We start from the raw sequence: 18,384 nt of genomic DNA, 5'->3' as shown, positions 1-18,384 counted from the left end.
TTTGACTGCCATAATATACTTTTATTAACTTTCGTTCATATCGCAACGCATCACCACGCTTCATCCGAAGAACGGAAAACCTCCACCCTGCCCATTGCCGAGGAAGGGAAAGATGGACGAGAACGCATCGGTAAAGTTCGTCCACGATGGAATGCTAAACTGCGGGAACGCGCCCGACGATCCACCGAACTGTTGCGTCAGATTGCCAAGGTTCGGCAGGAAGCTGCCGAAATCCGGCAGGCCCGGAATGCTCGTACCATTGCTTTCGCCGGAAAAGTTGAAGCTTTGGCCCGTTCCGTTGATGAAGTAACCGCCACCGCCACCGTAGTTGAAGTTGGCCGGAATGGCCACGACCACCACCAGCGCGACTGACAGGGTGGCAAAGGCCACCAGCATAGACTTCATCCTTGTACTGGTTGATGTAAGTTTTGTGAAAGATCAGCTTAGCAGGACGGTTGGTGCTTTTTATAGGGCAGGCAGAGCTGGCTCGAGTTCAGCTGTGTCAATATTTTGAGTGTTTTTCGTTCAACTATTAATTTTATTCCACATTGTTGATTTTGAAGTAGTTCAGACAAAACTGTTGTCATTTCCTGTGACGTCTTAGCGCGCTTCGAAATTAGAAATTCCAATTAAACTCTTTCCTCTAAGCAGGGAGCTTAATAGGAAAGGGACAAACATGTGCCTTTGTTTTTAACACTTGATATTTACTCAATTGGTTTCATCGAGACTTCCGCATACAGCGATTCCGTTCCGTTTCCGTTTGCTTTAAAAACCACTTCCTGTCGAACCATCAGCCATCAGTTCCTTCGGCGAGCTTCCCGGTACGACAGTAAAGCGACAGGAAATCGTAATGAAACTTTGTCTCATCTTCCTAGCGGCCGCTACCATTGCGGTTGCTTCCGCTGCTACGGGGCCCCTATTCTTGCCCCACTTTGGCCAAGGGCCAAGGGGACAGCCTCAACGCCAGCAAGTACAGCGCAGTGACTCCGACAGCAGCTCTTCGGAGAGCTCCCAATCGAGTGACGATGATTCCGGATCGGTGGAGCGTAATCCCGCCATCCAACCCGTAGGTATCTTTGGACGGCCTGGACGACCCTGGTGGTCTGTTCCTGGGATTCCTCCATTCCGTCCACCGTGGCATCCGCGCCCACCCTTCGGCGGGCGTCCCTGGTGGTTGAGACCTCCGTTCCACCGACCCACGACCAGTACGGCTGCTCCCGAGGGTACTTCGGTGGCGAGTCCGACGACGGCAGAAGCTTCGACGACCACGGAGGCGGCCACCACTACCCAGGAAGCGACCACTACGGAGGAAGCGACAACTACGGAGGAAGCGACCACTACGGAGGCAGCAACCACTACGGAGGAAGCGACCACTACTGAGGAAGCGACAACCACTGAGGAGGAAGCAACCACTACCGAGTAGCCTACAACAGCTGATTCTTCTTAACGAACCACTGATTCTTCGACCAAACTGTAACCTTGTAACCGAAATGAAAGCAATAAAATCAAACTATATTCCACAATGAAGCTTATTAGTTTTGTGTTGTTTACTTTATTTAATCATATTTTTTAACTCAGAGAATATAAAGCTACTAAGAAAAATCATTAACAACGGATAAAAATATCAAAATAATCCAAGAAACGCGCAGAAATCAACTTTTTACCACAGTATATTCCCCCCTCTCTCTCTCACTCTCACACCATACGGCTCCTAACATTATGCAAACTGCAATACATGCTCTTCTGAACCGCTCATTGCGCTATCTGGTGGTGAGGGTTTTAAGCTGTTCATTTCAAAATCGTCGTTAAACAACGATGCGTTGGAGATTGTGACATATTTTACATTAATAAAATTAAATATTAGTGACATTTTCTTATCCTTAGTAATGACAACAAAAAGACACCAAAAATCATCAACCATCATCATTGCTGCTGTATGCTTGGTATGCGTTTATTGAAATTGTCGTTTCCGTTTTTTTCTTTTATTTATTCATATCAATTGTTCTATTACATTATCTTGCAGTAAGTAGCGCATTTATAAGTGTGGAGTTTTTGAGTGTTTTTGTTTTCTTTATTCATTTCATTGCTATATCGTAAATTTGGCCAGTTTTACGGCTGACACGTGGTGTGTGTGTGACGGATGTGTGTTTGTGTGTGTGTGTGCATTATAATAAATACCAGTTTTGCTTTGCTCTTTCGACAGTATTACACTCAGCGAACATGCACACACACACGCACACATGTACTGTTTGCGATTTAAATGTTTTTGAACTAACGACAGAACACGATGGAGGGAAAAATGGTTCTATTTTCATCCACTTTTGCACTGCTGTTTGCGTTAGAAGCTATTGATATCAAGAGAGAGAGAGAGAGAGAGAGAGAGAGAGAGAGGGTGTGTGTGTGAACGGGATTAAATGTTGCTTTTTCTTGTTAAATGTTGTTTGCTTTTGAATAACCTCTTTTAAGCGTGTTGTTAACTATTAGAGTTACATGAACATGGTTTGTGTTTGTATGTGTGTGTGACTGAGCTTCAAACAGATGAATTAACATGAACTTCGAATTGTGTGTGTTAGATTTTTGTTCAACAATTTCCGTGTTACGTTTTCATGTGTAAATTTGAAAACCAAAAACGGAAAACATTCCACTACATAGATATCACTGCACTGGTAACAAATGCGCACAAAAGTGTTTTCGTATGTTTTCGTTATTATACACCCCTCCCCGCACCATCATCATCCGCCGTTCGTTTCCCACACTGTTTTAGTGTGCCGTTCTACTTCTGGCTCGTTTTCATTTCACCCTTTCAAAATCATCCTACTACCCTAACACCCTAACTAAATCTCCCTCTCCGTCCACTGTGTAGTTTTCTATTTCAGTTGTTGCGTTTGCTTTGCGTGTGTCCGTTTCGCGGTTTCTATTTCATTTAAGAGAATTTGGTTTTGTGGCTACTACTTCTCCCTCTATGTTTAACCAGAGAAAAGACGGGTGCAGTTTTTAACGTTCGAATTATACATGCTTGTTCGATTCATTGCAATGCATTTGATTCAACTCTGCATAACTGTGGTTCACGTGTTCAGCCTCGTAAGCTTCCTTTTCCCTTCCAGCTGTTGCACACTCATCAGAGTACTTTTCGATCGTCAGTAGCTCTCTCTCTCTTTCGCTTTATTTTTTACTCTCGTTGAAGGCGCATTAAACTTCTATGCTTTCAGTATATAATAATATTTAAGTTTAACATCCATGATCACAGGAGAAATAACTTGCAAAACATGTTTTGCTGACGAAGGTGTGCTTGTTTGCGCACGTTGCCTTTTGTTTTTTTTTCTTCTATTGGTTAGTAAATTATGTTTAATAGTAGTAGTAGAAGTAGTAGTAGTATATTGTTTGCAATATCCTTCCGGTTTTATCATGGTTTTCCATTAACTAGTCTTCTGTTTCACGCTCTATCCACGAGATGAATTCATTATCATTATTGGCCACTCGACTTCTACTCTGTTTCGGTAATGTAAATGTAAATGTAAATGAAAAAAAATGAGATAAGTAAGTGAACATAAATGATACTAAATCACATGTTGCTTTGAAAACAAACAGCAAGTAATGAATGGATTGTCTAGTAAGAAGGTAAGATAACACAATGTAAACGATAGTGCATGATAACGCTTTGTGCTACACTGATAATGAGGTATATATATAACATAATGAGTGGAAACACAAATGGTTAAAACAAAAACAAAAACATGCAAATAAAAATCCCATTTCTCAACTTGCATCGTTACGGCTGCGATAGCGCGGCTTCGTTCGCACAACAAACACAACTTGCCCAGAGGGTGTGGTTTCGTATTTAGTACTTTGTTTGTTTGTATTGTAATATGTTTTCATCTTCTCCACTCATCTTCGTGCTGTTGTTTTTTTTTTCCTTCCTCTTCCTTTTTCTTCTCTTTTCTGTTTCTGTTTTAACCTTCATACTGTGTACTTCTCTGCTGCGTTTTCCTTTTAATAATAAATAATTTAAAATTGTAAAAGTCTTTACTAGTTGTGTACGCTCGTGTACCGCTGCTCTCCCTTTTCTCTGTGTGTGTGTGTGATTTTCACATTTTTTTTTTCTCCTGTTGTTCACTTTCTGGTTAATCATGTTGATGCTCTCTCACCTTTAGGCGCAGACCTTAGAACCAATCATATGCCATATTCAGTTTAAAGCGTGTTTTTCTTGCCGTTCGAGCAGAAATCTTCCGTTTTCGTATCTTTTATCACCTCTATAACCTCCAAAAAGCGACGCGGTCGTGTGCGCGCGCACGCACCTTTCTTTTCGCACAACATTCCGAACCGCTAGAGAGTAATGATAGAAAAGTAGGAAGTTTGTTTGTTAGGAAGATACAATAAGTGTGTCTGTTTGTGAGAGCGCGAGAGAGAGAGAGCCACTTTTTCTTTGATTGCTTTACAAGTCCTAACTAGCGCTACTATTTAGATACAAATGGAGAGTTGCAAGGGCCCTCCCACCCCTTTCCGTCGGTCTGGGCTGTCAGCTGCTTCCCAAACGGCAATAAGGAACGAACAGGTGCGTGTGTGTGAGTGGGTTGCTGTTGTCTTGATCGTGCAAAACATGCAATCACTTCCACCGCTTCCACATTTTCTATCATTACTCGTCCCCATTCGTGTCCGGAAGGGCATGCGCGCGTGCACGTGCTCGCGCAAGTGCGCTGAGAGTTGGTTGGTTTCGTTTTTGCAGGTAAAAAAATCGAAAAATTGGAATTGGAGAGGGGGGGGGCAAATAATTTGAAAATTGGCTACTATTAAAAATAAGAGAAATAATTTAATCCACCATCCGCCATTCATTCGTTCGTGTGTCTAGATGCTGTTCGGGACTCGCTGTCGCTTCGCTCGCCACTGCTGCGCACTGCAAATCCAACTGCCACAGGCACTGCTGCCACTTCAGCTGCTTCATTGGTTAACATTTACTTCCATCGTCCCTGTTTCACTTCTCTTCCTACTACTGCACAATCTCATCCCGAACTCCAACGGAGCAACACAAAAAAGGTATAGGAAGCGCAGGAAAAAGGGACGATTGTATGGATTGTAGCTTTGCAGTAGGGTATCAGTAGTAATCCGTAAACGGCTCTATTGCTCTTTGCTCAACAACATGTTGGGGGAATTGTTTGGTGTTTTGGTTGTAATTCGTTTCTCCAATTCACTAGACGGGCAAATGCCGAACCGAAACAGACATCTGCATCAACCGATCATCCCAACTACTACTACTACTACTACTGCAAGTAGATACAGTAGAAGAGATCGCATTAAAATCATGTCTACTTTCGCCGGCAGCCACAAGGCAGACAGGCAGGTTGAATGGTAGGTGGCAAAAGGAGTTGGGTGCGAAGAAGGGTGACGTTTCCCCCGTGGTAAGATGGAGCGGGGAGGCGCGGATGCCACGAAGCGAAGAGTGTGCGACCTCCCGGCGCTGCTGCTGCTGCTGCTGCTGCTGCTGGTGTGTACGATCGACGCGGGAAACAGATCACGTCATGTTGACGCCGAGGGCACGGCTCGTATACTCGTACACGACGTAGCTGATCGAGACGGCCGGTAATACTTTGATGAAGTTCGGCGTAATGCCCCGGTACAGACCGACCGGGCCCTCCGTCTGTATTATTCGCTTGAACACGTTCGTCATGTTCGGCTCGACCGCTACGCTACCGTCCGGATTGGGACCGATTGTGACCGCTGGAAGGGTGCAGAAAAAAGAAGGCAAACATTAGCGAAAGAAACAAACATAGTTTAGTGGTAAAATCCCTTACCTTGCGCTTGTAGTCGCGTCCGCACCAACGCCAACGGGTACGAGCACACCTGGCCGAGCGTGCTCGAGGCGCTGCCGCACGCCAGCAGCAACCAGAAGCTCGGCTGCTCCGTCTCGTGGTGGCTAAGGTACTTCTTCTTCAGCGTTTCGTACACCGCCAGATCGATGCCGGCGTACGGGATGATGCCGAGCATGTTTGGAATGTAGCCGCGGTAGAAGGAGCGCAGTCCCTCGCGCCGATAGATCTTGGACGCCGCGTCCAGTATGCTGCTGTACTCGCCGGTCTTGCGCAGCGCGAGCCGCGTCTTTAATACTTCCATCGGGTAGATTGCCGTCTGGCTGACGCCGCCCGCACACGCGCCCGCCACGAACCGCTCGTAGATCGTCATCTGGCGCTTGTCGTTGCCGCGGATCAGCCGCTTCACCTGCTCGTACGCGGCAAACTTGATCGCACTCTCCGGGGCAATCTTCAGCACGTTGATAAAGTTGCCGCGCCACAGGCTCCGCACGCCGCCCTCCTTCAGCATGTACTGAAGGCAATCTGAGATTCTCTGTTTAGATGCTTGAACCTACCGTTGGAGAGAAGGACCGTTAGAAGAAGGTCTTTTTTTTTGGTTCGCAAATGCTTTGCTATTTACCTGCAGGAACACTTTCAGCCGATCCAGCGGGGCCGTGCACGTCCGCGACACTGCACCGGCAATTCCACCGGCCGCCAGATGGCGCCACCACATACCGGTTTGCATTTCGCTCTGTGTGAAGTCATCAGGTACGTTTAGATCCTCACCGATATCCAAGTACTGTGTGTGTGTGGAGGAGATAAAAAAAGGAAAAGAGATATGTTTTAATGACACAAATTTTAATGAATTATCCGATGAATTAACAATCAACTAGCACTAATGCAGTAGCATTTTTACGAGCGTGGTTGTGCTGCTGCTGCTGCTTCTTAAGAATACAACACCCAAATTTTCTAAACAACTTCAATGATCAATATGGGATCAAACGTAGGTTCAAGCGTAGGTAACGATCGATGGGTGGCGCGAGGTGCTTGCGAGATGACCAAACTAGTGATGGGCTTTCTGGAGCGCTCCCACGATTCCAATCCGACTCCGGCTATTGTTAAGTTTGTAAACGACTCCGGTGAAGCTTGTAGTTCAGCCTGAAGTCAGACTCATTCAGTATCCAAGTCATCCGGAGTCGGATTCGGAGTCTGCCAGAGTCAGCCAAAGTCGGAGTCACAACACTTCTCCAGATCCGAAATCCAATTCATTATCCGAATCCAGTTCCAAATTCAAATCTGGATCCGACTACAAATCCGATTTCAGATCCGAATCTGACTCCGAATCCAACTCCGAATCTGACTCCGAATCCAACTCCGAATCCGAATCCGAATCCGACTGCGATCCGACTCCGAATCCGAATCTGAATCCGAGTCTGAATCTGAATTTGAAATTGAATCCGAATCAGAAATCGATTCCAGATGACTCCGGATGAATCCGAACTCCGCCAGTTCCGAATAATGCTGATCGAAACTACTTTCCGGAGTTGGTCCCAAAAATGTTCGTATTCGACCCAGAGCCGATTCCAACTTTCCCCCATTCTTACCCATCACTAGACCGAAACATGATGTTTTGTGCGCGTGAGTAATGAGAAGATACGATGAAATGATGCTCCACTAACCTCCCGCTAATTGATACCGAACACACACCTCAAGACTAATCAAAGCTACGCGCAATAACAAACGCCGTATTTTGACCAATGCTTCCTCCCTTATTATCTACAATTAGAGCTAATTAATGGTGTCCTAACACAACACACTACGTTGATCTTCGAGGAAGTAAATCCACGTGGCCTGCCCACATCTTCTCCTTTGTCTGTCGCATCATGCCACGTTTCTGAGCTGCCGGTTTGATCTTGCTTCCCCTCGGCCGAACCAGTATTGATTAGTGTCGATTGATTAACAACGGAGCTCCAAAACAACGAGACAAAGCTCCGAACAAAACGCATCACATGTGAGCAGTAGCGCTGCATCATCATCATCGCCTATCATCGTGACCTAAACATGCTGTCGGTGAGTGACATTATCAGTTTGTTTGATCACCCAATGCAAAAGGGCGGTCTCTCGGGGCTAGACGGGGCATCCTCGCATCATGCAGGCAATATTTCGTCATTGCTTGTTGTAGTAAAAGCGACTTTGCAGTCTGGGTAAACATGTGAGACCTCATACATCGTCGTCGGTCATCAAAGTTCATTAGACCAAACCACCGAAGGGAGTTTAGCATAACAAACGATCATGCTTGCGCCAAAACATGCCTCTGCTGCATGTTTCTCGCTCTAGAATTCTGGAAAGCAACGCATACAATTACCGAGCACAATTAGAATGTTGACCAGCGCCACAGGCAGGTGTACCGCGAGCTAATAGGCATTCAATGTCAGATAAATTCGGTTCTGGTTAAACTGGTTCAGGGACACACTGTGATAGAAATTAGCAGTAGATAGTCTCCTTTAAGGCATTCTACAGCCAAACGAAATTGTTGTTCTAAACGGCAACTGTCCAAACAAGCCGGACGTCACGAAACGAATATGCATGCCCCTACGGGAATGTGAACCTCAAAACCAGATTCAGCCGGATCGCTCTCGTCATGCCTGTGAACCGTGCAAACAAACCCCAAGAGCCAAAGCCTTCAACAAAATAATAAAGAGAAGAAAAAAACCCCAAACAAACGTGCGTCATTGATAACAAACTGCCCAATCCGAGAGCAAAGCGTTTACTTTAACACGATGCTCACGTTGTTGAAGAACGCGTCGAACGCCCGGACGACCGGATTTTGACGGACAGAAAGTGAGAGGGCAATGCTCGAGGAACGGGAAGTAGAGGTCACTAGTTCTTTTTTCGTTGGAATAAAACCCCCGTAAAGATTATTATTGATGAGTTATGATGCCTTAATGATCCTCCCCTGGTATTACATGGTTTACTGGGAGGTGGTAAAGGGACCTAACCAAGCACACACAACAAAACTGTCCTTTTAACGACACATCCTTATGGGGCAGTTAAGAAAGGATGGAAGAGATACTAGTTACCACCAACCACATCGCATGGTGCAGCAGCAGCGCAAAGATAATTACTTTTATTGACAGTACAACCCCCACCGGGAGGGAAGGTTGTCTATATCCCTGTGTCTCCACAACTTTCAATCCATCCCGTCGCCGTCGTCACGAAAGCGGAGACATGTAATTAAATTTGCTGTCGTTGTTTAATCGAGCGTTTGTAACGTTTAAACGGGTTGACATCACGTGAAGCTGCCGTCATCGGCACTGCTCCAAAGTTACAGCTGATTGCTGAAAAGAGTCGATTCATAGTTCCCCCCCAAACCAAGTTGCCTCACATACCGCCAGTATGGGCGGCATGAACATTCCACATAATAATCTACTTCTCGAGGGTCTGTCCGTGTTCCAGAAGTCACCGAAAAAATCAAACCCTTATCAAAAGCCTGGGGAAAAAGGGGGCCACAACATTTATTGACGGGGGCCTGTGTGTATATACATCAAACAGGCGAACGTCTTCCTATCGCCCCCCGAAAACATCTCTTCGGGGTGTGGGGGTCAATGCTAAAGCGGCTTTGGGTTTTGCCTAGCAACAAGAAGATTTGTTTTGCAATAAAGCACACTTTCACAACTCATGCTCCTGTTGATGATGTTGTGTCCGATTTGTGGAACTACCTTATCAGCATTTTGTGGGCACGGCACCGTCTTATTGGCACGGCAACAACACCTACAACACCGGGCCAGAGGGATCAAAAACACACACCAAAAACCAACGTTCTTTTGAACCCTGAATTCTTTCTACACACAATGTATAAATGGGAGGAAATCTGGGTTTTGAAGCAAGCCAGCATTCAGTTTGCAATGTTTAAATTGTACACCGCCGGCAAGCGATACATCCTCCTCTCATCCGCTCCTCTCGATACCTTCTCTTCTATCGCCAAACTTACGTAAGACCAGACTTGCGGAGCGTAAACGTGACGTTCTTCTCTCTACCCCGATTTTAAGACTTTAAGTCGACAAAAATAGTACTCCGCAAAAAAACACAGCTTCTTCTTCCTTTCCCCACCACCCGTGGGAGGAGTGAGTACTATCCGGGGTCGCAGCACTGTGTAGCTATGCGCAACCCGTCACGCGAACGCGAACTTTTCTGATCTCGCTTAGCTTTCGAAGACATCGTTAGATGCAGTACCTTGATCACTAGCTCGACATAGAAATCACTGTCCAGTGTATCCATACGCGCGCTGGACGGCAGCTGATTTGCACCTTCCCGGAGTCCTCTCTAACCGTGCGTGCGGGCGGGCAGGATCGATAAACTACCACCAACGTCGTCGTTGTCGATAGCAGCGGAACTGAATAACGTAACTTCCGCGTCCGAGCGAGGGTCCTAATGAAGGGCTGTATGCGCAATTTGCGTTTGCGGAAACGGGCAGAGCACGGGGTTAGGAATTTCGCCCAAAGAATTCACCCAAAAACGCGAAACATTGCCAACGAACTCATCACGATGAATGATTGTGGTTCCGTTTTTCACCGTCGGCACACTACTGTGCCGTGGCACCACACGCTCCTTCTCCTTCGACCGAATGCGTTTCTCGACGCTTTTATTGGCGTCCTTGGGACGGTCTTTTCGTTCCCTCTTTTCTGCACTTTTTTTGGGACGGCTTGCGGCGGCACCTCACGACACAGCACGACACCAACCAGCGCACCTTCACGCAGAGAGTAACCGGACGACCACAGTGTAGCAACGCGTTACGCGACCGTCTGGTAGCAACTGGCACGGCAAACCCGAATGGATATATTCCCGTGTTCATTCGCGGGCGCCTCGAGCGGGACCCCCAAACCAAACGAGCACCACCAAGAGTGTTTGGGAAGGTTCGGGTTCGTGGATGTATTTTCCCTACAGCAAATAGCAGGTGATGGGGACACACAAACACGGACCATTCTCAGTGTGTGAGCACAGCAAAGGAAAAATCGCTTCTCGCGAAATGTTCGGGCCGGCCACCCGGCGTGTGTGTGTTCGTGTGGGTTCGGGAAAAAGCTCTTCGGAGCGGCAATTTTCCACCTGCCAGCCAATGTTTGCTCTCGCTGCTGTTCGGTGCTGCTCTTTCCCACAATGCTTCTCCTTTGAGCGAGGGTTTTGCGGCGTTTTTTTCGCACGGTTCACTGGGTTTCTGTGCCGTGAAAGAGGGCCCGTGTCTAAAGGGCCGTGGAAATCCTTTCCCGCTTCTCATTGCATTCACACAAATGCCAGAGCACAGGCTCGATCGGAGGGACACGTAACCATTGCTGAAAACCAGCTGAATGCCATTGCAATAGACCAACACGAACGAGAAGACGCTTCGGCTCATTCGAACGGCCAAAGCAAAGATGCGTTTTCTCTTGCTCTCTCTTCGTTGTATAGCTGTGTTTGCTACCAAAAAAAAACAACACCAGAGGACCTAAAGGAAATGTCATTCTAAATGTTACACAAGTCAAAAGCAACACAACAGCAAAAAAGCACACTTTTGTTTCTAACATTTTGAGCAACTGTGTGTTCGTCAAAAACAGTCATCGTCGACCAAACACCGACCAAATGCGCATGCCCAAAGGAGTGTGCATCGTTCCCACTTTGATGTGACAGTGGACAGGAACGGCAGCGCAGCAGGAAGAGACGAGAGAGCAAGTGGAAAACAGTGTTGCCTTTTTTGTTATAAATAGACATTTTCCACAAAAAAGGACCAAACATTTCCCCCCCTCAGTTGTGAGTGAAGGGAAGTTAGGGGAGAAGCCCGGCGTGTGTGTGTCAACCGTGCCGTTGACATAGCCATTCAAAAGAAGGCAATTCCGCGCCGCTTGTAGAAACTAACCATTGAAACTGGGACACATCATGGGGCTAAATGCAGAAGTCCTTTGCAAAAGGGATAGTTAGGAAAAGTAAACACAAACAGAAAGAAAACGGAGCAAAGAAACAGTTTTAATCGTATGCAGACAAACACACACACACACAGACACAGCAGGGCAAACATTAAAGGCTTCTGGAAGGCCAGGGAAGGAAGCTCTATTCATTTTCATTCCGCCGTCTGCTCGAAGAAGCGTAAAATATCCTCCTAACGACAACGAAGCGTGGGTGTTTCCTGTCATGCCAAAACGGCATGCCGGCGCCTAAAAGTTATGCACGACGCCATACAGACCGCTGCGTTGTCATGGCCATTGGGGGTGTGTGTGTTTGTCCCCGTAGTTACTTAGCTAATTGACACTTAATTACTAACGCTCACTGGATCAGTGCCGCGACAGCGCAGTCGAAAGCAACAGCGATGTGCAATCTGTTTTAATTATTCCAAATGAAATAACAAGAGTGAAAGAAATCCCCAAACAAGAAAATGCAAACAAAATGCTTCATATCACGCTTTGGGATTTGCGTTACGACGGGTGCTGATCTTTAACGCGACCTTCCAAGCGTTCGGCTTTTACCACGCGGAGGGCTCGCGCGCGCGCTGCCTAGCAACAGTGCGCACGTTCTTTGCGCCAAGCGCGCGCGCTCAAGCCGCTCATTTAAAAAACCAGTTTGGCAAAGGCGAGCGAGCAACCGACGCCGAGTTTCTCTCCCTTGTCAAACGAGCGGAACTTCCCCATGGGGGGTTTGGTAATTCCACCCCAACCAAAGCCACAGACTTGTGAGTATGTGAGTCAAGTTGAAAGTTGAAGTATTTAGGGCCTCGCGCGATGAATCATCTTGTTTTCCTCCTACCTAATTCCGGATGCATTTCAGTAGTACTCGCACCAGTGGGGGGAGAGAGATGATGACGACGACGACCGGAAGTGTAAAATTCCACGAACGTAGTAGCCTCCATTAATTACTAGAGAATAACCCTCTTTGTAGGTGATAAGATAAGAGCGCATTGATGACGCTCGGGCGGACGCGATAGATATTTACCCATGACAGCAGCTCCTTGAAGACTAGAATGAAGTCGTCCAGCCCATCGCCGCTCACTTGCAGTGTGTTCTGTTCGAATGCCATTTTGTTTGTGTGTGTTTTTTGTTTGTTCCTTTACCGTCACTCGATTACCGCACCATTCAGGTACTAAAAACAGAATCACCACACTACGGTACTAAATGTACGGGCAAGACCACACCTCCTACACGTGAGGCTTTATATATCACACAGATGATGTCTGTTTTAGAGTTTGTTAACGTTTCGAGAGATTTTTGGATAAGATCTCTCGACGTGTAACACCGGTTCGTTTGCGGTCGGAATTTGATTATTAGAAACTATCAAATATCACAATGTTTTCTTGGGAGTTTGGAGGATGTTTGGTCCTCTTTCTAGAATCTTCTACCGACCGTATATGTATAAAAACGCACAGTACACCACACCACGGCCTAAGGTATGTGTGTCACAAACAATGTCTCTCACGACTTTCTTCACTATTTCTCTCTATCGCTGCTCTGCTATCCTAAGTTCACCAACCAACCGAGTGGATTTCACTCTCAACAACTCCCCAAAGCGTACGTTGCAGCCTCTGGGGCCAAAAACTCAACCACGTGGAGTTTTATTAAGGCATCCTCAGGCACCAATCTAACGTATATAGCACACCGTTGTTCGCAGAGAGATTGCAGCTGTACACTCTCTCTCTCTCAAGTTCTCTATCACGACTATTCGAATGCTTGGTACGGTATCAAACAGCTGTTCGAGTAAGCGTTGGAGCTGGGGAGCCCTTAGCAACAGCGACTTAAATTTCGTTCACAGTGTCAGGTTCAGCAGTCGTTGTGTGGGGAGCAATCAGACGCTCGTTTGCTCTCTTTCGGTTATTCACACTAGCGCGCACACGTTCCCTCTCTCTCTCTCTTTTTAATGCACACACACAATCGGAGTAACCTCCGCGGTTGGTTCGCAATGAAAGATAATGACCACAGGCACAGGCACGCGGTGATTTCCTTTCTTATTTCCTGCGCTTTTAACCCGAAGGTTCACTGATTTTTGCAAGACTTTTCTGTTGCACTGGGGGAGGATAAACAGAAACAAAAAAAATCACAGATCACACACCCCCCTAGGATGAAAGAGAGGAACAAACAAAAAATGGAGGGACTGTAGCATCACTTTAAAATTACTTCGTTTGGTTGCAGGATTCTAGGCACAACAGCATCACGTCTAATTTGGTTTCTTCTTTGGATATTATAATATCCAGCTGCGTCAGTTTTGGGTTTGAGCGATAATTTCGATGCCTACTATGACTTTGAGTAGTGTGTGTGCCACAAAATCCGTTCTAATGCGACACAGGTTTGCAGGTTCTCTTTAACCAGCCCTGGTGGTTGTTGCTGGCGCGAGATTTTGTTAGAAAATTCGTGCAATTTCGCAAACTGCTAGCGAAACCACACGTCCAGTCTCAACGGTGGCAAGATTCTCACTGAACAAGCGCGGACCGACTCGCGGCAAATCAATCCCCCGCCAACGGCTATGGCAACGAGGTCCGATAGAGAGCGCGCTAGTGTGATCGAGACGGTAAGTGTGTTTGGTAGAGCGAGAGCGAGCGAGTTCGTCGTTGTCGTCGAGACCGACCGAAGCACGTTAGAAGATAAGGAGCAGGGTGGGGATGGATGGATGGATGGTACACACAGGCGGATGCAAACGGTACACCTCGTACATCATTACGTAAAAGCACGTGAAGCACGGTCCATCGTCGTACAAGTGAAACTGCAATATGTTGCGGACACACACAGTGGAGGACGATTTTTGCAATTGTTTCGCACGGAAAGCATTCATTTCTACGTACACAAATGGAGAATTAGAGCAGTGGAAGCTATCAAGTTCATAAAAATATAGAGCAAACCTAGGACACATTGACATTGACTAGGTCAAGTAAGTGCCTGTTAGGTCCTGGTGGAACATTCAGGAACATTCTACTGCATTCTACTGCTTACTGTAGTTCACTGTACATTAGGCGGGGGATTGGCTTCAATTCACAGCAATTTACTGTCCGACACAGCTGCAAATTGACATTCGCGTGTCGTCCAATGTCCATCAAATGATAGAGAGAGCAACTCAAACCCGCTTCCACCGAGACACTTGCAGCGCCTTAAGAACGATCCGCATACCTTTGGACCAATCATTCAAGCAGAAAGCGACCCGATGTCCCTAGGTGGTGCTAAAAATTGTTCACCCACCCTCCCAAAAACCAAACCGAACCGGTACGAACCGGATACGGACGACGGGCAGCAGCTTTGGCAAAAGATTTCAGTGCGAAAACGTCACCATACACGCCCAAAACGGTGGCGGCAGTAGGAAAAGCGGACCTGTGTTGTTTGTGTTATCTATAACACACAGCCCGTGCCCTGACGTCATCCCGCGATCGCCAGAAAAAGGCCCGGTTTCTAGTGTTTGTAAACAGGATTCTGGTGGTTGTGTATAACACGCAGAGACGTAGCACGCCTTGCGTAGAACGCAGTAGTGTACGCAGCAGGTTCATGAAGCGTTCCTCCGTAGCGCGTACCGGACTTTAGCACTATCGTTTGTAGTAAGGAAGACAGAGAGAGAGACGCCCTAGACACGATACGCTTCAGTTGTCACACATTGCTGGCCGCATGCATGCTCCGGCACTGATAAGCGTGCAGCAGCGGGTGACCGACGCGTCAGACGTGACGTGTCACGAAACTACGGAAATGTATTAATTGGATCACGCTTTGGTGACATTTGGTTATTCAAGAGAGACGACGCCGATTTGGTTCCGGGGATGCCTTTCGATCGTTCCGAGTGTGTGGTACACGCTCCGGACCATGTGATCGAAGGTAGGACGGACTAGGTAGAGCTTAGTTGGCGTAACGAAAACCGCCTGACCGCCTGGCTTATCTCGCAGACAACACCACGCAAAAGGCGTCTGTACAATCCAATCTTTATGATCTTTTAAGCAGTTCCGTTTGCACAGGAAAAAAAAGGACCACAAAAACATTGCTGTGTGTAACTCCAGCCTCTTTTGCGTCATTCGGGTAGCAAACAAGACTCGTCCAAAACTGATAACGGAATGCAATGCACATCGAAAGCAATACACCAAAACTTCCCTCCCGCCGGGTTAGTACCTGACTCGGCAACAATAATATTTCTTCCGAAGGTGCAGAGGCTGCAAGATGTAATTTAATTATTTTGGCAACAACGTGCCATAGATGTAATCCCCGTGAAAGAACTACAAATGTACAGAGACACGTTGATTGAATTAAATGCGGCGTGATGGCGGCAACACGTATTTCAAAACGGTGAAATGTGGCCAACGCTTGTTGCTTGCTGTACCTAACGACAAGGAAACAGCGAACGTTGGTATGTGTTTAATTAACTTAGGGCATTGGCATAATGGTATGTTTTGAAGAGAATTATTCAAGATCAAGTACAGGAGCGCATCAAGTTAGATCATTAAGCTCAAGCTGCATTAGCCCTTGGAACTAATGAAGAACTTCCTGAATCTGCAGTAAAGATTCACTCATATGAAGCTACAGCGATGAGGGATGAAAATCTTGATGTGAGTCTTCAACGATGCATTTACATCGAAATGTTGATGAATCTTTAGAGATAATTCTTAGAATTCATGAAACTCTGGAGACTCATACATCTTTAAAGATTTGAGATCTTGGATCATTGAACATTCATACTTTTTTGATGATTCATCAATCCCAAAATTTGAGATTTAGATCCCAAGATTCTCTCCAGGTGCAACAATCTGAATCATAATTACCCATCTCTACTTGAAACCTGTTAAGTACGATTGTTCAAGATCTCTTACTGTAATCATCCCTATAATATTTTGTAGGAAAAAGCTGAATTCTTTCCGATTTTGTACCCTGTTTACTAACTCAAACTGTGGATAATCTCTTACTCCAGCAACTTCCATAAGATTTACAGGAAAAAACTGGATGTATCCTGATCTTGTAACATGTTTACTAACTCAGACTGTTTAAGATCTCTTGCTCTAATCAACCCCACAAGATCTACAGGATAAAGCTGGTTCCATCCTGATCCTGATGATCTAATATGAGCTCTGTGTACACCTTAACTGCGCCATTTCAACTCCTCCCGAACAAAAAAAAAATGGAAACCAAAAATGTGCCAATAAAATTGACCGTCTGGCCGGAAAAAAAGGTGTGACTTTATCCAACGACGCCGTGCCTTCACAGAAGTCCGATAATTCGCCAACATTCAGCTGTGAAGTCGTGTGCCATTTCGTTTTTTTGCTGCTCTAATAGTGATCACGAGGTCCCTTATGCTTTTTATCAAAGTAAAATGCCCCCAGCGTATGTGGGATGATACGGAGCGGGGTATGTGCCCTGCAATTACGTTTCGCGACAATCACGCGCCACCTGACCTGACAAATCGTTTAGGACGCGTGCTAATGGCAGGTGGTCAGGTGGCTTTCCACACTTTTTGGAAACACGACTAATGCACTTTGAAGGCGAGGAGATGAAAAGCGGACCAATTGACATTCATTAGGAGTAATTCTTAAGCACAGCTTTCCACTGGATTCAACTGGTTCGTCCACAAATCAGAGCAAGACAGAGTGACATGAAGGCGGATGCACTTAAATGGCAATTGCTACAAACACTGCGGTAGTACTTTTCCACCAGCAGGATTGGACATTGGACGCTCTATTTACAAAACAACTGGCCACATGTGCGCGGGGTGGAGTGTGTTTTGTATGACTTCCTCCTCCTCTTCGATGTTTCATTAATTTTAGCTCCAGCTCGTGGGCAGAAGAAAGGATGATGCTCTCGATGCGATCGCTTCGAAGCGTTAATCGGCAGAGGTGGGAAGACTTTGAAACAAACAGCAATATATAGAGTGGGACATAAACACGCTTATTTTTTTCACGAACTGGTCAACATTTTGGAGGACGTCCTCTGGAAACTAGATTGCACCAGAACTGAAGAACTGTGTCTACATTGTGCAGTGAGATCGATCGGTGGAAAACAGAAGATCATTCCATTGCAAACTAACTAAGCAGTTCCGTATGATCATTTCTTATTAAATTCTTTGTCTCTTCGGCCAACATTCCTATCGTACTATACAGCCCCTTCGCAACAGGGCAATCAAGACACTAAATGGTCTTTGCCACCTGAGCGCGATGTTAAGAATGAACAAGATCGTTACTTGAGTTAATTTTAGCACGAAAGCAACGCTCACCCCTCACGGTAGAGGATGGGGAAATGAGGATGGGAAAGCAAAATTTGCCACCAACTCGGTGTTTGCACACATACCAAACAACACAGCTCGAGAAAATGAATGAAATTTTACGTTTGGCAAGGTGGTAGGGTATGGAAAAGTATCAGTAGAGGGCAGTGAGAGCGAAAAAATAAAGGAATTAAAAATAATTAGAAAATCAAAAGTAAGAAGAAAGAAAAAAAGAAGAACAAACGCAAAAAGAAGCAAAAGAGAACAAGAAGAAGAAAATGAAAAGGAAAGATGAGCGTACGAAGATCAAGAAAAAGGAGACAAATAAGATATAGAAGAAGAAGAAGAAGAAGAAGAAGAAGAAGAAGAAGAAGAAGAAGAAGAAGAAGAAGAAGAAGAAGAAGAAGAAGAAAAGGCAAAGGAAGACGAAGAA

The 18,384-nt window shown here is 46.0% G+C and overlaps 3 protein-coding genes across 10 annotated transcripts in view; 1 reads left to right on the top strand and 2 right to left on the bottom strand.

Moving 5' to 3' along the window:
* Window positions 1-456, bottom strand: LOC120894254. Its single transcript, XM_040296735.1, has one exon. It carries the CDS (start codon window positions 403-405, stop codon window positions 61-63), a length of 345 nt encoding a protein of 114 aa, XP_040152669.1. The 5' UTR covers window positions 406-456; the 3' UTR covers window positions 1-60.
* Window positions 457-785: 329 nt separating this feature from the next.
* LOC120894689 lies at window positions 786-1,527 on the top strand. The gene has a single exon (XM_040297442.1). The coding sequence runs from the start codon at window positions 851-853 to the stop codon at window positions 1,421-1,423; it is 573 nt and encodes a 190-aa protein (XP_040153376.1). The 5' UTR covers window positions 786-850; the 3' UTR covers window positions 1,424-1,527.
* Window positions 1,528-1,926: 399 nt separating this feature from the next.
* LOC120894685 (calcium-binding mitochondrial carrier protein SCaMC-2) overlaps window positions 1,927-18,384 on the bottom strand; it is a 29,978-nt gene continuing 13,520 nt past the window's right edge. For 6 of the 8 annotated variants that reach the window (XM_040297431.1, XM_040297428.1, XM_040297430.1 and 3 more), the window contains 3 exons: window positions 6,424-6,582; window positions 5,787-6,354; window positions 1,927-5,712 (listed from right to left, as the gene is read on the bottom strand). In XM_040297431.1, the coding sequence (XP_040153365.1) occupies window positions 5,507-5,712; window positions 5,787-6,354; window positions 6,424-6,582 (933 nt within the window). In that variant the 3' untranslated portion in view covers window positions 1,927-5,506. Of the gene's footprint in view, window positions 5,713-5,786; window positions 6,355-6,423; window positions 6,583-10,016; window positions 11,565-12,737; window positions 14,231-18,384 lie in introns of those variants that run through there. The other 2 variants (XM_040297434.1, XM_040297435.1) reach the window with 2 other exon arrangements.

The sequence above is a fragment of the Anopheles arabiensis genome, chromosome 2 (assembly GCF_016920715.1).
Source record: "Anopheles arabiensis isolate DONGOLA chromosome 2, AaraD3, whole genome shotgun sequence".
Taxonomy (NCBI): Eukaryota; Metazoa; Arthropoda; class Insecta; order Diptera; family Culicidae; genus Anopheles; species Anopheles arabiensis.
Note: the sequence above shows the minus strand (reverse complement) of the source record. Positions and strands in the feature narration are given on the sequence as shown.